The 20,053-nt window shown below is 44.4% G+C and overlaps 1 protein-coding gene across 19 annotated transcripts in view; it reads left to right on the forward strand.

Annotated features, from left to right (window-relative positions):
• Window positions 1–20,053, forward strand: part of GRN (granulin precursor) — a 1,029,241-nt gene that overhangs the window by 547,366 nt on the left and 461,822 nt on the right. For 9 of the 19 annotated variants that reach the window (XM_069237890.1, XM_069237896.1, XM_069237888.1 and 6 more), the window contains exon 12: window positions 11,419–11,658. The exons of the other annotated variants lie outside the window; for them this stretch is intronic. In XM_069237890.1, coding sequence (XP_069093991.1) covers window positions 11,419–11,658 — 240 coding nt within the window. The remainder of the gene's footprint in view (window positions 1–11,418; window positions 11,659–20,053) is intronic. 19 annotated transcript variants of the gene reach the window in all.

Here is a 20,053-nt window from a genome sequence, read left to right on the forward strand (position 1 = left end):
AATTCATTGAATTCAGGAGCCATGCACTCAGTTGGAGAGAGACTGGTTCCGGACGCAGGATCTGGTCCTTGTTCATGGTCAACAATGTCAGTAGTGCTGGGAGGCAAATATGATTGCATGCCGACAAGAGAAGTTCTGTAACCCAGTGTTGCCCGGGCCACCTGGGAGCAATCTGGATCAGGCAGCAGTGCTCTCTTCTTACTTTCCTGAGGAACTTCGGTATGGGAGGGAAGGGCGGGGGTGTATGTTTAATTTCCTGACCATCTAATCAAAAGGACATTCCCCCATGATCCTGGGAGCGGATACAGACTGGTGCATAAGTGGCATTTGGTATTCCTCCAGTATTGGAACTTTCATAGATTCACATGCTTGAATCATTCCCCGTTGTGGAGATAGGAGTCCCCCAGTACCTTATAATAGCAATGGAATGTTAAGTATAGTGTATGAAGGCCTTAGGCCCTTCACTTAAGCAGCCTATCCTAGTCTATTTGAAAAAAGAGACCAAACGTAGGTTTCAGTCAATCAAACTGCTTTGCCCACTCAGATTTTCCTCAGATTTTCTACTGTATGTCTTGCTAGGGAGTCGCACCTTTTCAAAGTTTTTTCTGGTAATTTTTGTGCCAGAGTTTCTGTGCTTCATCAGTTCTCTCTTACACAATACTCTTTTTGATGGTGTTCTGACTTTTTCTTCACCAGTCATGTCCGATAAGGAGAAAACGGGTCTCTTCAGAGCCTGTAAGACCTGTGACAAGAAGGGAGTTCACTTTGAGGATCCACATAAAGATTGAGGTATGTTGGACGTTTTCTAATAAAACATTAAAGGACAGAGAGGGGATGCTGCTGATTTGGCTCCAGAAGCTGAAATCAAGAAAAGAGCCTGTGTCTGACTCTGAGAGTGACGATTTATCTGTGTTCTCTAGAAGATCTCAAAAAAGGAACAGGTTCCTTCACTCCTGTTTCTCCAGTGAGCAGCTGAAGAAGAACTAAACAAAGACCACTCCGGCGCCTTACAAAGGTTATGATCCTTCAGGATCTCCTCACTCATTCATAGCCTTTAAAACATAAGGAGACATAAGTACATTCTACCTCTTCAGAAATTCTTTAAAAAAAAAAAAAGCCTCTTTAGAGACCCCAACAACACCTCTGAGGGGTCATCACTCTTTACAAAAAATCCTTCCTCAGTGCCACCGTCTGACAAAATAGCTCCTCACAGCAGCGTCAACAGCTACCACAACTACGGTCCCAACGCTGTGTACTACCTCAACCTTTACACCGCCAGCACCATCATCGATGGCGTCAACGAGACCGACTTTAAGGATCTCTCTCTTCACTGTCGCAACAACGGTACCACCATCGACTGCTACTCTACCGTCAATGATTGGACCGGCGGCTCCGATGTCAACGAAAACCCTTGGTTTCCACTACACTGCTTCTGCTTACATTGTCTACTACCTCGTCGACAAGAGAAAAATAAAAAAACAAGAGCAGAGCAGATTTTTGACACCATCTCGCACCTCTCCAAGCATGATATCACCCCTTATACCGGCACACCTGCTGGAGTAAGATGATTCTGAGGAAGAGGGGCCCTTTGGGGTGGCACATAGCCCATCTGAACTGCATGTGAAATGCCAGTAAGACGATGAAGGGCAAGATGACTATAAGGCATATGTTTACGACTCACAGGTATACTGTGCTTCTCAACAGTACTTCGATCAAGAGGAAATGCTTCAGCTACTTGGGTCACTCATCTCTGACCTTCAACACATGTTTGCAGAGTACAGAAAACGATTTCTGCCTACATATACCCCTGCACAGCAAGTAATTACGCCGACAAGGTCACCAGTAGCACCACTTTCTAGTCAAATACGGAGCCTTTATCACTACTGGATTTTGACAGGCGGACTCCTCAGATAGCCCTCCTTCAAGACCCAACAACTTCTGGTGAGAGGGAGGAAGGAGAGCTCAGAGACAACAACATGGAAAGGGATGATTATCTTATACCCACACCGTCCTCACCTTCTATGCCAGTGGATTCCCCGTCGGAGGACATCTGGGGGTTCCATAATTTATTGGAAAGAGCTGCAAAAAGATTTGCATTTTCTGTGCCCACGGAGCAGACTGACTGCTTCCTTTGACTTCAAAGAGCCCTTACAAAAAAGCGTAAGGTCCATGTCCACAGTCTACTATTTTTGGGAGGAAAGCCTTAAGGTCATGAAAAATCCAGCCACAGTGTCAGTTGTCTTGTCACGATTGGACAAAAAGTACAAGGCTCCAGAGGACGCCCCAGCCTGTCTAGCTGGTCACCATAGACCAGAGTCCATAATCACTCAGGAAGCCCAGCTAAGATCGAAAAATCCACTGGCTCAGAAATCTGCACCCCCGGACAGAAAGGGTAGGCAATTAGATAACATTGGTGAGTTTTTCTTTCTTCAGTGTCGTCTCTAATGGTCAGGGGGTCGAATTCCTTGGCAGCCATAGACAGGTATGACATAGAACTATCGGTGGACATCGCGCATACTTAGATTAGCTGCCAGAGCAGAGGCAAAGAAAATCTTGGAGAGGGAGAACGTGCTTCAGCGAAGGTCATTGACTGTCTGATGGATATTGCTACTACAGCCTTTCGTCAACCTGCAGGAGCTGCCGTTCTTTGAAGACCGGGTTGGCTTTGAGCACCTTCATTCAGGCCAGAGGTCCAAAACAAAATCATGGATCTCCCATTCGATAGGAGAAGCCCTGTTTGGCAAACATGTAGATGCTCAGCAAACATTAAAAACTGATACAGATAAGGCAAAGTCCCTTGGGACCCTTCAATTCAGGAAGCAACTCTTTCGAGGCCCCAGCAGGCGAGGCTTTCCATCCTACAGGGAAGGTTTTCAGCAATACAGATATCCCTCTTACTCCTCTTCTTACCAACCATTTCAAACACAATGCCCTCAGAAGCAACCTCCACAAGCTGCCTATAGCAGACCGATAACTAAGGGTAGAGCAGGACATCAAGGAAAGGACGTTAGCCGTAGGCAATGACTTTACCAAAGCTCTGGTTACCAATGTTTCCCTCACTTCCAAACTAGGAAGAAGGATTTCCCATTGTATTGCTGGCAACAAATCAATTGGGACCAATGGGTCCGGACTCTTGTCCATATTGGTCACACCCTAGAGTTCGTGCAGATTCCACTAGCAAGACCTCCTCAATCCCACAATCAAAAGCATCTCTATCTGCTCAAACAGGAAGTAGTGACCGGGCCCCGAAAGGAGCAATCAAGAGTTCCCGTTTCAGAAAAAGGGAAAGAGTTTTATTCCCGCTTTTTCCTAATCCGCAATCGCTGGAAGGAATGGCGTCCGATTTTTAGACCTCAGAGACTTACATTTATATCTGTCATTCCGTATGATAACACTGCAAGATATCCTCCCTCTTCTAAACCCTGGAGGTTTATGTCCACTCTTGACCTTCAGGATGCATACTTTCACATCCCCATTCATCCATCCAACAGGATGTTTCTCAGATTCACGGGAGCCAGAAGTCATTTTCAATTCAGAGTTCTCCCAGTTGGCCTGAAGAAAATGTTTAGCTCCAGTCGCTGCATTCCTGAGTAAACAGAAACATCCTGTATTACCATGTTTGGACAATTGGTTAATAAAGGCTTAGTTCAGGATAGAAGCATAGAGATCAACAGCCTGTGTGACTCTGTTCAAACAATTAGGTCTCACAATCAACATGAAAAAATCGAATTTTCAATCCTCTTAAAAAAAAAACAAAAAAAACATTATTTTCCTGGGGCAACATTGGACACTTCACTCAACAAAGCTTTTCCTACAAAGGGAAGACAGCTAAAGCTAGGAACATTAGCAAAGTCAATTCAAAGAAAAAAGTTTTTCACTACGTCTCCTTAAGTGTTTCTTGGGGATGATGTCATCTTGCATTCCTCTCATTCCCTTCTGCAGACTGCGAATGCAACCACTCCAGAAGGAACTGGACAGCTAGTGGGCGCAGGCCATGAGTTCTTTCGACGATACCATCACAGTTACAAAGGCAATGGTCACAGCCTTATCTTGGTGTACTCATTCTACATCTGTCAGTTGATCTGTCGTTCTTAACCACACCCTCTCCATGGGTAATCACTAACGATGTAGGATGGGGGAGCCTACCTTCAAGATCTGCAGGTCAGCGGCAAATGGGAAAGATGGCACAAAAGTTATCACATCAGTCTGCTAGAGTTCAAGGCATTACACCTGGCCCTTCAGGTTTTCCCCCCCAAGGATAAAGAATTTCCTGGTCCTGATACGGACAGACAACACACTGATGCACTGTATCAACAAGCAGGAAGGGACCAGGTCTCTTCTCCTATCTTGAGAATCACAACATATTTGGAATTGGTCCATCCATCTGCAGTACATCTACGAGCGGAGCATGCTCCAGGACAACAGAATGTGTTAGCAGACACTCTCAGCAGATTAAAAACATCCAATCAGAAATGGAAGTTAGATCAGGATGCAATAGATCAGATATTCTCTTGGTGGGTGTAGGAAAGTACCCTTTTTTGGCATGGTTACCCCCACTTTTTGCCTGCGGTCAGTATGCTTAGACTGTTTTCACTGGGATCCTGCTAGCCAGGACCCCAGTGATTATGCTTTCTCCCTCTAAATTTGGTTGCCTAGGACGTTGCACACCCCACAGTTGACATACTGGTGCCCCCTTATAAATCCCTAGTATATGGTGCTTAGTTACCCAGGGCATTGGGGCTCCAGGGATTCCCCATGGGCTGTAGCATGTATTATGCCACCCATGGGAGCCCATTCAAAATGTGTCTGCAGGCCTGCCATTGCAGCCTACATGAAAAGGTGCATACACCCTTTCGCTACAAGTCACTGCACCAGGTCACTGTCAGTCACACCTATAGTAGGCCTTCCTAACCCAGATTGCAGGGCGAAGGTCCGTGTGTGTGGGGGCACCCCTGCATGAGCAGAGGTGCACCTACGAACTCCAGTTCCATTACACTGTACTTCGTAAGAGCGTGGAAGCCATTTTACCAATGTACTGGACACAGGTCACTCACTACCTGTGTCCAGTTGCATAATGGCAACTCCAAACCTGGGCATCTTTGGTATTAGACATGTCAGAATCATACCCCAATACTGTTGCCAGTATTGATTATATGAATAAATGCACTTTGGGGGCTCCTTAGGTGACCCCCAGTATTGCTCCTAGCAGTCTTCTGGGGTTTTCCGGGCGGCTGCCACGCCTCAGACAGGTGTCTGCTCCCCTGCTGCTTGATCAGCTCAGGCAGAGGAAGTCCAAACAGTTTTCTGTGGGAGAGGGAGGTAAAACCCTCTCCCTTGAAATAGGTATTATAGGGCTTGGTAGGGGTAGCCTCCCCCAAGCTACTGGTTTGCTTTGAAGGCCACATTTGGTGCCATCCTTGTATAAACCGGTTTGCACCAGTCCAGGGACCCTCTGTCCCCGCTGTGGTGCAAAACTGGACAAAGGAAAGAGGAGTGACCATTCCCCTATCCATCACCCTCTCAGGGGTGGTGCCCAGAGCTCCTCCAGGTGGCCATTTGATTCTGCCATCTTTAATCCAAGATGTATAGAGGCCGCTGGGAGCATCTGAGTGGCCAGGTCAGGCAGGTCACGTCACAGCCCCCTCCTGATAGGTAGTCATCTTACAGGTGACCAGACCTCCTTTTAAGGCTGTTTAGGGTCTCCTTCTTGGGTGGTTCCTCAGATTCAAAGTGCAGGATTAGAGCAGTACTCCTCTGCATCGTTTACTTCATCTTCTGGCCACTGGAACCACAACTGGACTCTTCAGGAACCAGCAATCTGCAGCTTCAGCCATGACTCCACTTTGAACATTGTTTCTCCAGCTCCTTCCAGCAACTGCAACATTTCCCCGGCTACACATCCTCTGAGGTTGGCGAGACGTCAGCCTGCACCAAGAAGATAGAAGGAATCTCCCTTGGAGTGAAGGAGTCACTCCCCTGCATCTGCAGGTACCATGATCGGCTGTGTGGATCTGCTCTCCTCCGGTATTGTGTGGATCCTGCATCACAGGAGGTGGTCTGGAATGGTCCCCCTGGTCCTCTCTGCCAGCTGTCCAATTTGGGAGACGGTAAGCCCTTGCCTCTCCTTGCAGGACAGTACCCCTGTGCACTGCAACTCTTGCACCTACCAAGGCTTGTTTGCTCCTGCTCCACAGGATCTTCAGGCTCCGTGTAGCCCCGGCCCGAGCACTTCTTCCTCTCTGCTGCTTCAGCGACATGGGACTCCTCTTCAGATGTGCTAACTGGGCCTCACTGCAACTTACTGTGCCTGCTGCCAGTGGGTTGCCTCTGGGGGCTGCGACTGCTTCTGGTGACTCCCAGTGCAACAATTATTTTTCTTCTTTTGCATTTGTCAAGGCTTTTTGGTGGTTCTCTGGCACCACGGACCCTCTGCAACCAGACAGCTGATGTGGGACACCATCTGCATCGCTTCAGGAACTCCTCTTCATCTCCTGCGCTGTCCAGCTGGTCGTTTTCTTCCACCGTCGACCTGGCCCTGCATCCGCAGAATGGTGGGTAGTGACTTGTGCCACAACCACACACCATCACGAACTGCACTTGATCCCTTTCCTTTGCATGTCCTCTTCTGCCAGGAATCTACCTTTGGGCTCTTCCAGTCTGGGTCTTGCACAATCCTTTTGCTTAGTCCTCCTGTTAGTTTTGGGGAAGACAAGATACTTACCTCTGCCTTCCTGGTCGCTTGGGGGGGGGGTGGCATTTTTGTGCTCACCTCTTGAGGTTCCTAGTTCCTCCAGCTCCCCTCTAATGATTTCACATTCTTGGGTTGGGGACTATATCTCACATTTCACTTTCTTTGTATATGGTTTGGCCCTCACTGTTTTCTAATACTTTTGCCAGTGCTTGTTGTTTTATCCTCCTTACTGATTACTGTTGTGTATATAATTAGTGTGTATACTTAACTCTAGTTGGGGTACTGCCTATTAGTATTCTAGTATTTGTGTTACCCTAATAAAATACCTTTATTTTTGTAACAGTGTGTGGTTCTTTTATGTGTGATAGTGCTGTGTGACTTTAGTGGTATTGCACAGGCTTTGCATGTCTCCAAAATAAGTCTTGACTGCTCATCCACAGCTACCTCTAGAGAGCCCTGGCTTCCTAGACATTGCCTACACTTCACTAATAGGGGATCCTTGGACCTGGTATAAGGTGATAATGCTGTGTGTTCACCACACACCAGGCCAGCTTCCTACAGTGGGCAAACCAAACCTCGACCTGTTTGCAACTCCCCAGAATACCAAATACTGATTCTTTGGAAGTGTGGATCACCACCCAGAATAATGGGGAATGTATTTTTGATGACATGGTGAAAAATAGTTGTTTATGCTTTTTCACCCAGTCCCCTCATTCCCAGAGTTCTATCAAGACTGAGCGGTGCAGGATACTCCTGATAGCCTGGCGTGGCTGCACCAGCATTGGTTTACAGAGCTGCTCCTCCTCTGAGAGCCCACACATTCCGTTAAAGACAACACCTTTCCTATTGACAATGAACGAGGGTCAAGTGTTACATCCAGATCCAGGATCTCTTTTCTTATCGGCTTGACTCCTAAACCCAATGAATTTAACCACTTGGACATCTATCCTGACTGTAGAGCGCCCAAACAAAACCTACCATCTAAAGTGGAAGAGATTTTGTGTATGGTGCCAGCAAGCTAAAGTTTAATCCACTGTCGTCATTGCTTGGACAGATCCTCCTGTATCTACTGCACTTGGCTAGATACGGATTGGCTCATGCTTCCCTCAAGGTACACTTAGCTGTAATGTCACAATACAGATGATCGGGCAAGTCATCCTCTTTAAGGTCTGCTAGAATTATCAAGCAATTCCTAAAAAGGTGTTTTTTCACACTAGTCAGACCACCTCCTCCATTGTGACAGCTAAGCACTGTATTATCGCAGTTGGTGAAGCATCCATTTGAACCTGTTCACAGGGTGGATTTGAAGGTCCTTTCGTGGAAGGTTGCTCTTCTTGTGGCTCTTACCGCAGCTAGAAAAGTCAGCGAGATCCAGGCCTTTACCATGCAGGACCCATCTCTACAGTTTAAGGAAGATAGCGTAATCCTTAGGGGATAAACTTTGGATTTCTCCAAAGTCGCTTCGGACTTTTACATCAACCAGTCATTTTGATATTGTTCTTTCCGAACCCAACCACACCTGCTAAACAAACTCTTCATTCTCTAGACATGAAAAGATGCCTCAAATTTTATCTGGACAGGAAGAAACATTTTAGAAAATCTAACAGGTTTGTGGCATTTAGAGCTCCTAGAAAGGGTCATCTTCTCTCCAGGCTATTGCTAGGGACATATCTAGCGCAATTCATTTTTGCCACCACACAGCAGGAAAACTCTTACAGACACCAACACATACTCATTCAGCTAGAGCTGTTGCGACCTCAACAGCTCTGTTTGCTGGTGTTCATCTTCGGGCATTAGCAGGGCGGCCACATGAAAGAACACACACACCTTTATGAGGCACTACTGCCGAGATGCAGAACCTCAAGAGGATGTGGTAGTGGGTCAAGCGGTACTAAGACATTTGTTCCAGTAACAGTGAGCTTTTTTCTGTTTTCTTCCCACCATCCCAGAATTAGTTCCGCACATTAAGGCTTACTTAATATTGCTTTGTTATAACAACTTTCAGTTATATGTGTCATGCTCTGCATTAGTAAGACTCAAGTCCTTTTTTTTCACAAAGATATTTATCTATGGTAATGATTGTGTATACTTAACATTACAATGTGCTTCACTGCTGCTAGCTACTCTGATTCAAGCATGTGAATCTATGAAAGTCCCAATACTAGATTAAGAAATTAAGTCACTTACCTGTAACTGTAGTTCTCCAGTATTGGATTTTTTTTATTTTAAGAAGACTGACCTGGGGGATGGGGTCCCGGGGGCCAAGATTGGCCCAGGGAGGCTTGGACAACGCCGCCTCACTCCACAAAAAAAAAGATATATATATTAACACCGGAGTATGGGGTACCCAGGGTCGAAATCAGCCAGGGTAGGAGACTCCGTAGATAAATAAAAAATAAAAAAACCTTAGAGAGCTGGGTACCAGAGGGTGGAGTCCTCCGGGTCGAAATTGGTCAGGGAAGGGGTTGGCCACCCGAACCTGCAGCCAACTCCCACTGCGCATGGCCAGAGGCCGTGCACAGCGTGGGGTTGGCTGCAGGTACTTCGGCAGTGCGCAGCTCAAGGTTGGGTGGTTATTGGGAGTTGGCTGCAGGGTCTCACCACAGGCTAGGTCTTGTGGCCAACCACAGCCGTACACTGCCGAAGGCTGTGCGCGCCAGTTGTTTGGATTAATGTATAATAATGCCAATTACTTTACGTAAACAAAAATAAATCATAGTAATTCATTGCGAAAAACAAAGGTTACAGGGACTTTATAGTTGGGCTCACACTTTAAACGTACAAAACCATAGAAATTCACCTGTTCTAGTTAGTTATTTCAAGTAACTATAACGCCAGCCCTCACTGTGCACTGCGAATTACCCCATAAAGTTTGGTAGTCATGACATCTTTGATAGCATCATTGATGACATCAATGTAATATTTGCAGTAAAAAAAAATCTGTATGGCAGGGGTGCGAGTTAGTGTTACCTTGGGGCACGAGTTATAGTTACTTGAGATAACACTAACTATAACCAGTGAATTTGTATGTACGTTTAAATTGTGAGCCTAACTAGAACGTCCCTGTAACCTTCTTGATTAATTTATCAAGCATGATATGGCAAAGTAAAAAAAAAAAAAAAATCTGAGGTTGCCCCAATTAACTTTAGACTATGTATCTTAACTATTTCCTAAAGAACCGTATGTTGAGCAGAAAGCTTTTGTATCCTAATTTTCCAAAATATACATAACATCTTTCTTTACTTTTCTTCTTTTCATTTTCTTATTTTGTCATATGATGTGCTTTTACGTTTCCCATCCTCACAGTTTCAAGTATTTTGAAAGTCATATATCGCAAAATTACAAGCTTTAGGCCAAAGATGCATCACTAGATCTTAGACCCAGAAAATGTAGATACCACTTGTTTTCCTTGCATCTTGCACAAATAAACTGCAGACTTGCAGCACCTACTTGTTATCATGTCTAATACAGATGGCAAAATGCATCTATATTGAGTAATAAAATAAGAGCCAGAGGAGCAGTTGCCATCTGCAGCTAAGAACACATCAGCAAGAGGTGTACCAGACTGTTTGTGAACACTTGTTCATATATTAAGGCCACATGTTTGAAAGTACTACCATTTTCTAAACTTTTTTGTCCTCCTGTACTAATTTGTTGCTTGGTTAAGAAACATCCTCTGTTTACAAATGTCTTCCAGGTATAAGCTTGCCATTTTCTTTGTGGCCTCTGGTGCCAAAGATCTGCCACTGCTTTTCATGCCCATGTGGGACCAGTACATGGCAGGGAGCTCAGTGTATGCAAACATATAAAAAATACACTCCTGATGACAGACGGTGGCCAGTAGATTTTGGGTAGGTTTCGCCTTATGCCACAGAGCTTCACCTAACCATCCCCCCAATGAGGCTATGAGCATGCATGACACAGACAAATGCACCTATATACTCACACTAACAATACCACACTTGCAGTTTCCCGGCCCCCTCCCGCCCCATTCCTGTTCCGAGCTGTATTTTGGTGGATAGGAAATTAGGGAGAAGGAAGTAGTTTAAGTCTTTTAGGGACTAGAGGGACACCATAGTCTGATCGATCTTCCCTAGGCCTCCTTGAAGGTCCTTCACTTGACCTTCCTGGGTGTTCTATGGATTCCAAACATCAACCCACAGAGGGGGCAGGAGGCCTTGGGTAGTTGTGCGCGGCTGGGACTGGCGAGCCAGGGATTAGGTATTAGCATTGACAGACTGAAAATAATCAGCCTCTTACGTTTGTCCATTTAAGATGTTGTCTGTTACTCATTTCCTGAGGCTGATGGGCAGTCTTGGGCAATAGGACAAAAGGAGAGATATCTGGGGAGGCTTTGCCAATGTGAGGACTTCAGCACTCCTACACCTGTGTCATTTTATAATCCCAGACTTGAATCAACCCACTGCATGTGGAAAGAGTGATGACTCACTGCATGCTGTCCTTGTAAATTGCACAGGTTGCAAGAAGTCTCCATCTATGTTAATGGTCAGGCTAGGTTAACTACTTACTGTTCAGAACTTCACAATGGGCCACTGGTAATTAGTACTTTGTGAATTAAGATATTTTTGTTGGTAGTGTTTTCTAGAAAGATTGTTTTATCAGAATTGTGCACAACCTACCCTCTGGGCCCATGTTTGCTCTAGGTATGTCTATGGCTAGCTTGGTAAGCAGTGGATCTTTTCTTAGCTGATACTCTTCTCCTCTAGGCTGTGTGCTGTTCTGATCACATGCATTGCTGTCCATCTGGCTACACTTGTAATGTGGAGCAAGAAACCTGTCTGCAGGGGTCATGGTCAGTCCCCTGGCAAACCAAAATCCCCATCCGCATGGTGGAATTGAAATACCCCAGTCTGTCATTAAAGTGTGATGACAAAGTCTTCTGTGAAGAAAATGAAACCTGCTGCAAAACTCCAGGTGGCGAGTGGGCATGCTGCCCATTGCCTCAGGTGAGATTGGTACTGTGGTCTCTTTGATTAACTTAATATTGCTTTTTCTTTCACTTGTGATATGGACACAACTAGTTTAGTATCAGTCCTGAAGGTTGGCACAGCAGTTGGGCAGTATATTGAAGACACTGTGATCCTGGTTGTCTAGTGGCAATCTCACGATCTAGTTCTTAAAATATGAGTTTTAAGTCCTCTGTAATTATCCTTAATGATCCGACAACTAACTCCCTAGTTTCACCTAGTAGCATTATTTGTTTCATGTGTAATGCACTGTATAGCAAAGGGAGGGGTGGTGATGGGGTCATACATTCTCAGTTCCTGATGTTAATTGGTTCTGATTTCTTTCCTCAAAGGTAGAAAACATGTGAGAGTAAGGAAACTTCTCACAAAAAGATATTGGGAGAAAGTAAACGAAGACTCTTTGCACCAAAAAGGGGTGGGCAGGCTAACAATGGAATTTCTCAAACTCAAGCACGAGCCCTGGCCTGAGAACTTCTTGAACCTTCCCATGCCTCCGTACGCCCGTGGTTTATATCTCCAACTAAGATATGGTACACTGCCTATTAATGGTTTTACGGCTCACTGGTCATCTAACATCGCTTCAAATGATAGATGTATCTCTTGCCAAAATTGCAAAGAAACAATAGAGCATATACTATTTTTCTGCCCTTTGTATAAGAGTCCCAGAGGGAGGTGGATCATTCCCCTCTGTAAAAATATGTCATTACATGATAGAGCAAACGCCACCAGAATCTGTACATACGACTCATCCTCCGTGGTAGCTATCACAGTTACCAAATTTTTAGCGGAGGCCTGGTACATCCGGCGTAGGCTTATTGTTACAAAGGGCATGTGAGCCATCCTGTCATTAGTCGACAGAAGGAGTCTCAACTGTTATTTTTTAGTAGCATCAGTAGGAATTTTTTAGCAGGAACTTGCTGCCCTCTATATGAGGATTGACGAGGGCCAGGTCTTACGGGAAAATAATTGCACACATTGGTATGTTAGACAGAATTTTATATCCTAGCTTTTATCTTTTTTCTCTTAACATTTTTAGCCATGTCTTATTTATTGTACTTTTTATCTACAACCAAATACCTAGTCTTGTTGATCTTATTGTTATACTGTCCTGATTATTACTGTTTTTATATTGTTTTTTTGTTTTTTTTTAACAAATACTATTTATCATGTATGACTGTTATCTTTGTTACTCTAAATGGTCTAGATCTTAGACCGAATGAACTCAAATAAATAAAATGTGAGAGTAAGTGTATTGATATCCTTCTCTATGCAAAAAAACATTTTCTGCTTATAGTTTGTAACTCCATACCTGAAAGCGAATACTGTATAAAAGAATTGTAACCTTCAATAATGTTAACTGAACCCCACATTTCAGTAAAATTAAAAATAAATGTTTCATAAAGTAAATGCTGCTTGGGGTTAATTTAATATTTCTCCTTACATTAGATCTCTGAAGAAGTGATATCCGAGCTTAGTCTTAAAATACCATATCCATCTAGTTCTCCATGCCTCCCAGTGGCATTGGCACTAGGTAGTTCTATTTAGGACCATAACTTTTGTCAAATGGCACTTGTAACTTTATAACAAATGTCACTAATCTTCTATTGCCCCAGTAGAGCTTACCATATCTTAAAGCGCTCTGGGCTGGATCTAAATGCTCTTCAGCTGGGATGTAAAGACCTCTTCTGGTGGGTTTTAAGTTTGCATTTTGTGGCCTGAAAAATGTTTAGAGCAAGTCTCTAAACCATGGATTTTTTTTTTTTTCATCCGGCTATGTTGAAAATATTTTGACAATTACTTTCATTAAACATTGCAGTCTGTGTATTTGTAAAGTATACATTTGATAATTATTAGTGGCTTTTTGACAAAAGCAATACTTTTTCTCTATACATGTTGATGCGCTTGATAAAGCTAATAAACCCCCTTTTTATAGTTTTTTGTTTTGAACCTTTGCCATAGTCAGTAGGTCTACCTTACTTAAAATGCCACCCTTTATATTATAAAGTCAGTCAACCGTGCAGGCATGTGGGAGGTAGGGCAAAAGGCATTGCTTAGTGGGGGGGTAGAGCGCCAGCTTGCAGCAGTGACGTAGGCCATCTGCCATTTAGGGATAGGTAGGGTGCCTGCATGGGGTTGAGCATTTTTATGTTACACCCCCCAAAAAAATAGAAATGTAATTTAAACTTACCATTTTAAGCAAACAAAACCACTGGAATTCACCAGTTATACCTATCTCAAGTAACTATAACTTTTGTTCTGACGATACTAAGTCACACCCTCACCATGCACTTCTAATTATCCAGTATTGATCTTTCATAAATTCAATCCAGTGCTAGCACTCTCCAGAATACTCCCAAGGGAGGCTGATTTCCTCAGATTTTCTACCACACGTCATGTGAAGGGGGTCTCTCTGAACTCTGCTCGTTTTTTTTTCCCTGTAAGTTCTAGTTTTCAGCATCTACAATGTCTGAATCTTCCAAGAAAGTTCTGGTTCATTCCTGCAAGTCCTGTGGAAGAAGAGGCTGCATGTGGATGACCCACAAAGAGACTGTCTATACTACGAACATCCGGTAAAGGAGTGTAAAATTTGCCTTGCCTTCTCTTCATAAACTTTGAGAGGCAGAGGGAAGATTACTTCTGTGGCTGCAGAAGTCCAGATCCCAAAGATCAGGCTCTTCAGGTGAGGGCAGTGATTCATCTGTAAGACCAAATAAAAGGTCAAAATCCTTTGACCAAGGGGTTTCTGAGGATAGTAGGAAGGCCATGAAATGTCAGCACAAAGACCCTCAAAAAAAGGAGAAAATTCCTCTTATGTCTGCTGGGTTGGCCTCCTCCCAACCATCCACCTCATCTGAAGAAAAAGGAGCATCTCCCTCATCTGAACTGTTGATCTAAAATCCATCTCACAACCCCGTCGACACACTACCGTCTGTTAGCGTCTGACGATAACTACAGCTACCATCACTGCAGTCTCATCAACGTGGGGTCGTCGAGAACATCGTCAATGACAGCTATTAATGCTTCCATATCGTCCTCAAAGATATTTGCCTATAAGTCAACGTTGACAGTGGATTTGACAGCGTAGCCGTTGTAGAGGAAGATAGCCGGCAAAGCCAACGTCAACAAAGACACTGTCAACGATGGCTGCATCACTATCGATTGCAACACCACCATCTACACCACCATCTACGACAACACCATCGACAATAGCCCCATTGACGACACCACCACCGTCGTCGAGAAAACCATTGACGGGAGGAATTCTGCCTGCAACATCACATTTCACTTTTGCATCGTCTACCACATCGCCGACAAATGCAACTACTGCTATAAAAATCAAGAAAATAACTGTCTGCCTTCCACACTGAAGTGCCCTCTCCGAGCAGAGTTTCAGCTTTGCTCCCAAGCCATGTGTTAGATTGGCAGGAGTCTGAAGATGAGGGACCTTTTGGGGACGCACACAGTCCCTCAGAACTTTAAGTGAAGTATCAATAGGACGACCACCAACATTGCCATGCGTCTTATACCTTGCATAGCAATCACTATGAACACTGACTATCATCAGCCTAGGCAAAATTTACTTCAAATAGACACCTCCTTGGTTCAAGATTTGCAGGCAATGCTGCAAGATTACAAAAGGAGGTTTCTGGTCTCTAACCAAGAACCACAGCCAACGCAACCCCAGGCTGTTCCTCCTGCCACGCAGAGAAACCTCCCTCTGTCACAAACACTCAGATTTACACCAGCTTCACTTCTTGCCCCACCTCTGAGGGAGGATGACGTTTCCACGGAAGATGAACAGGAAGAGGGAGAAATCCCTGGTCCATAACAATCGCAGGACGAATGGGACGATTATTCGGTCCCTACTCTCTCCTTCACCTCCTCAGACTCTCCCCCTGAGGAAACTGGGGGTTTCCACAACCTAATGGATTGAGTTGCAGCATGTTTTCACCTATCAATCTCCGTTACGCAGTAGGACTGTTTTCCTCCATGATATTAAAGAGCAAGCTAGAAAGTCTGTGAGAGCCATCCCCATCATAGATTACATCTGGAGTGAGGTGCTTAAAACCATGAAAAGTCTGGTTACTGTCCCTTCAGTTCCACCTTACCTGGATAAAAAAAATATATAAGGCCACAGAGTATTCCCCTGCTTGTCTCATCGGCCACCTCTGTTGACTCTGTCTCTCAGGCAGCTCAAAGACGCTAAAAAAAACCATCTATTCCCATATCTTCTCCACCAGATAAGGAAGGCAGACGTCTGGAGAATGTGGAGAAGAGGTTTATTTTCTCATGTCTGCCATTACCATCTGTGCAGCAGACACTTGCAATCCTAGGGAGTTATGACAGCCAGATGTGGTCAGATATCAGCAGCTTGCTTGATCTCATCCCTGAGGACAGGAAGTCTGAAGTAAAGAAGATATTGTTATTGAATCCTCAACATCTCCTCTACAGCTTACTGCCAATTAGCTGGAGCAGCAGTTTTAAGGTGCCAGAAATGGCTTAAGTCCACATCTTTTAGACCGAAGGTCCAATCAAAGATCTTGGTCATGGCCTATGATTGCGAAACTTTAGGAAGCACATTGACAATGCCTTATTGGCAATAAAAACAGACACAGACAAGTCTCTCAGCACTTTGCATTTCAAGAAATTTCCCTTTTGAGGTGCCAGAGGGAAAGGTTTCTCTTCTTACAGAGGTGGATACCAAAGACACCAACAATTTCAAACTCAATCCCAATCTAGGCCTTCCTACCATCGGGGCGATCGCCAGCCACCCTTGGCAACCTACAACAACCAAACTTCACACCAAATGCAATCCCCCCCAGAGTCAGGCCACAAACATGATCTGGAACAGGTCCCGACTGCACCCACTTCTTCCATCCATATCTGCGTGAATATTTCAAACTACCTCCACCACTGGAAGGAGATAACATCAGACAAATGGGTGTTGGATCTAGTAAACTACGGCCATACCTTGAAGTTTGTGCAGAGACCAACCCATCTTCTGAAAGGAGAGCACCTACCCCTTCTTCACTTACTAAGGAAAGAAGCATTAATAATGCTTTCCAAAGGTGCGATAGCAAAGGTTCCCCCTCATTAAAGAGGATTAGGGTTTTACTCCCATTTTTGCTTGTTCGAAAGAAGACAGGGAATGGAGGACCATACTGGACCTCGGGAAATAGAACACATTTCTGTGCTAACAGTTTTTCCGTATGATTACTTTATTAGACATCCTTCATCTTCTTGACAGCGGAGAATGCATGACATCTTTGGTCTTACAAAATGCTTACTTCCACATTCCCATTCATCCCAAGCATCGCAAATACCTCCACTTCACCGCAGCTGGTATCCATTATCAGTTCAAAGCCCTTCCTTTTGAACTAAAGTCAGCCCCTCAGATTTTCACGAAATAACTTGCCCCAGTGGAGGCTACACTTTGCAAAAGGTCATCAGGTATTCCCCTACTTGGATGATTGTCGGCTGAAAGCTTCATCACCTCAGCAAGTATCCCAGGCCACCAAGGCCTGTTTTTCACTATTTCGCAGTCTAGGCCTCACTGTAAACTACCAAAAATCCTTCACCATGCCAACTCAAAGGATAACTTTCCTGGGCACCAACCTCAACACAATCAAGAGCAAGGCTTACTTGTCAGACTATCCAATCTGGCTCTACAAATCTTAAAAAGAAAGTCTGTTCCTGTAAGATTATTCAAGTTGCTCCTGGGGATGATAATCTCTGCAATAAACCTTGTACTGCTTGCACTACTAAAGATGAGACAATTACAAGAGAAGCTACAGAAGAAATGGATCCAGTCTCATGACTTCTTTGAAGACTTGATCAGCATTACCACAAGGATGGTGGAAATGCTAGCATAGTGGTTTTGCACAGATCATATCTCTGACATTCCTTACTCCAGTTCCAGACTCAGTCATCACGACCAGTGCTTCCCTAGAGGGTTGGGGTGGCCATTCATAGGACGTGCAGATCCAAAGGAAATGGTCCAAGCATCAGAAACCAATGCACATCAATCGCCTGGAACTACAAGCTTTTCTGCCGCAAATAACAGGCTCATCCGTGCTGGTCCAGATATCACAACCAGCATGTATTCCATCAACAAACAGTTAGGAACCCGATCTATAACTCTTTCTCAAGAAGCCAAAGCTCTTTGGGATTAGCTCACAATTCCCCAAATGTTTCTACGAGCCAAACACTTGTCAGGGGGGTGAACAGCACTAAAGTGGACTTTCACAGAAGAACACAGGACAGTTGCCACGAGTGGGAACTGAATCAACTAGAAGTAGAAATCCAGCATGGAATCTTTTCGCAACAGACTAAAACGCCAAATACCAGTTCTATGCCAGTCAATAAACACGCACCCACAGTCGTGGGGAAAGGTTCTTTCGATTCGATGGTCCAGAACTTTTGCATAAGCTTTGGCCCCCTTCACATAACTTCCCAGGACTGTCAGGAAGATGAAAGCAGAGCGCTGTTGACTCATCCAGATAGCCCCCAAGTGGCCAAGACAATACTGGTTTATGGAGATGATTCTCCTGTCTGGGGCCGAACCCATCCAAAGGATTGCTTTTAACGAGGAACCAGGGCCAAGTTTTACACCCTGAGTCAGCCTCTCTCCAGTTGCATGAATGGCTCCTTAGTTCTACAAGTTCAGACACAAAGTCAATCAGGAATGCAGAGATATATTATCCAGAGCAAGGTCAAAGTATGACCAAAACAAAAGGCTAAAGTGGAAAAGATTCTGTTCTTTGTGCCATCACAATAACTTGCACCCGTTTAAGGCCTCTCCCAAACAGATAATACATCATCATCTTTCACTAGCCAAGTACGGCATTGTTCATGCATCAATTAAGGTTCACTTAGCCGCAATTTCAAGGTATAGACGTTCCACACAAACAACTCCTCTCTGCTCCACAAGACTCATTAAGCAATTCATGAGAGGGCTATTCAGAACTTTCCTCTCCCCCGGAATTTCATCTCAACATGGTCCTCTTGAAATTAATATAATCTCCTTTCAAACCAATTCATAAGACTGAACTGAAGTTCCTCATGTAGAAGTTCGCTATACTACTCACACTTGCATCTACCAGAAGAGTGAGATAGATACAGGCCTTCACCATCCTAGATCCCTTTCTACGCTTCAGACGAATTGGTCTTTCTTGTAACAAATCGGAGTTTCATTCCAAATGTTTCTTCCCAATTTCACCTCAATTAACCTATCATACTTCAGTCATTTTTTCCCCAATCCTACCACACCATCTGAAAGGAGACTCCACACTTTAGACATCAACCAGTGTCTAAATTTCAACAGCTACCGTACTAAACAGATTCACAAAACTGATAAACTGCAGGTCTCCTATAGTCAAGGGTGTCAGACTGCAGCGATGAAAAGCCACAATAACACCGTAGGTCTCAGCAACAATTCTGTTTTGCCACTCTAAGGTTGGCAAACCCCAACAAGAAAATCTAAGGCGCACTCCACAAGAGCAGTATTCACTTCAGTTGTGCTTTTCGAAGGCATCCAACTGGAGAAAATATGTTGTGCTGCCACATGGAAGAGCACCCACTCGTTCATGCAGCACTACTGGCTAGACTCAACACAACACAGTGACTCTGCCGTGGGAGAGGCTGTGTTACGCCATTTATCTCAATAAGGTGAGCCTCTTTAAATGGAGATGTTTATTCATACTAGTGCTAATTCTTTTCAGTTTGCTGTATATTACTGCTTTCTTGTTCTATTATAGCCTTAGAACCCGCCGTAGCGGGCTCTACCGGCTATTAAAGGCCCACTCCCCGCGTTAAAGGGAGAGGGACTTTAATAGCTGGTAGACCCCGCTACGGCGGGTTCTAAGGCTTTTAGAACATTCTGCCACTCAGGGCAGAATGTTCTATTAAAAAAAAAAAAAAATTCACGGAGCCCGAGGGGACTAAAATCCCCTCGGGCTCTGTGAGGCTTTGTTCACAGCTGTTGCTGTGAACAAAGCGAACATTGGAATGTTGGCGCTGCAGGCTTTTACCAGCCAGTAAAAGCCCGCAGCACTCCATTGTTTTCAATGGAACCCCCAGCATTCCAATGTTCTAATAACATGTATTGATTTAAATGTTAAGATGTGAGTGCTTACCATTTCAAATGTATGTCTAGAGTCATATAAATGTATATATTGTATTGGCTGTGATGAAAATGCTTTGTTTTGACCCACCATCCTGTGTGTACTTCAGTTGCCTACAGTACCTCTTGTTTTTCTGAATCAAGCATGTGAATCTATGGAAGATCCAATGCTGAATAAGAAAATTAGTTACTTAACTGTAACTGCAGGTATCCAGTGTTGGTATCTTTCATAGATTCACATGTGATCCACCC

This window comes from Pleurodeles waltl, chromosome 6 (assembly GCF_031143425.1).
Source record: "Pleurodeles waltl isolate 20211129_DDA chromosome 6, aPleWal1.hap1.20221129, whole genome shotgun sequence".
Classification (NCBI taxonomy): Eukaryota; Metazoa; Chordata; class Amphibia; order Caudata; family Salamandridae; genus Pleurodeles; species Pleurodeles waltl.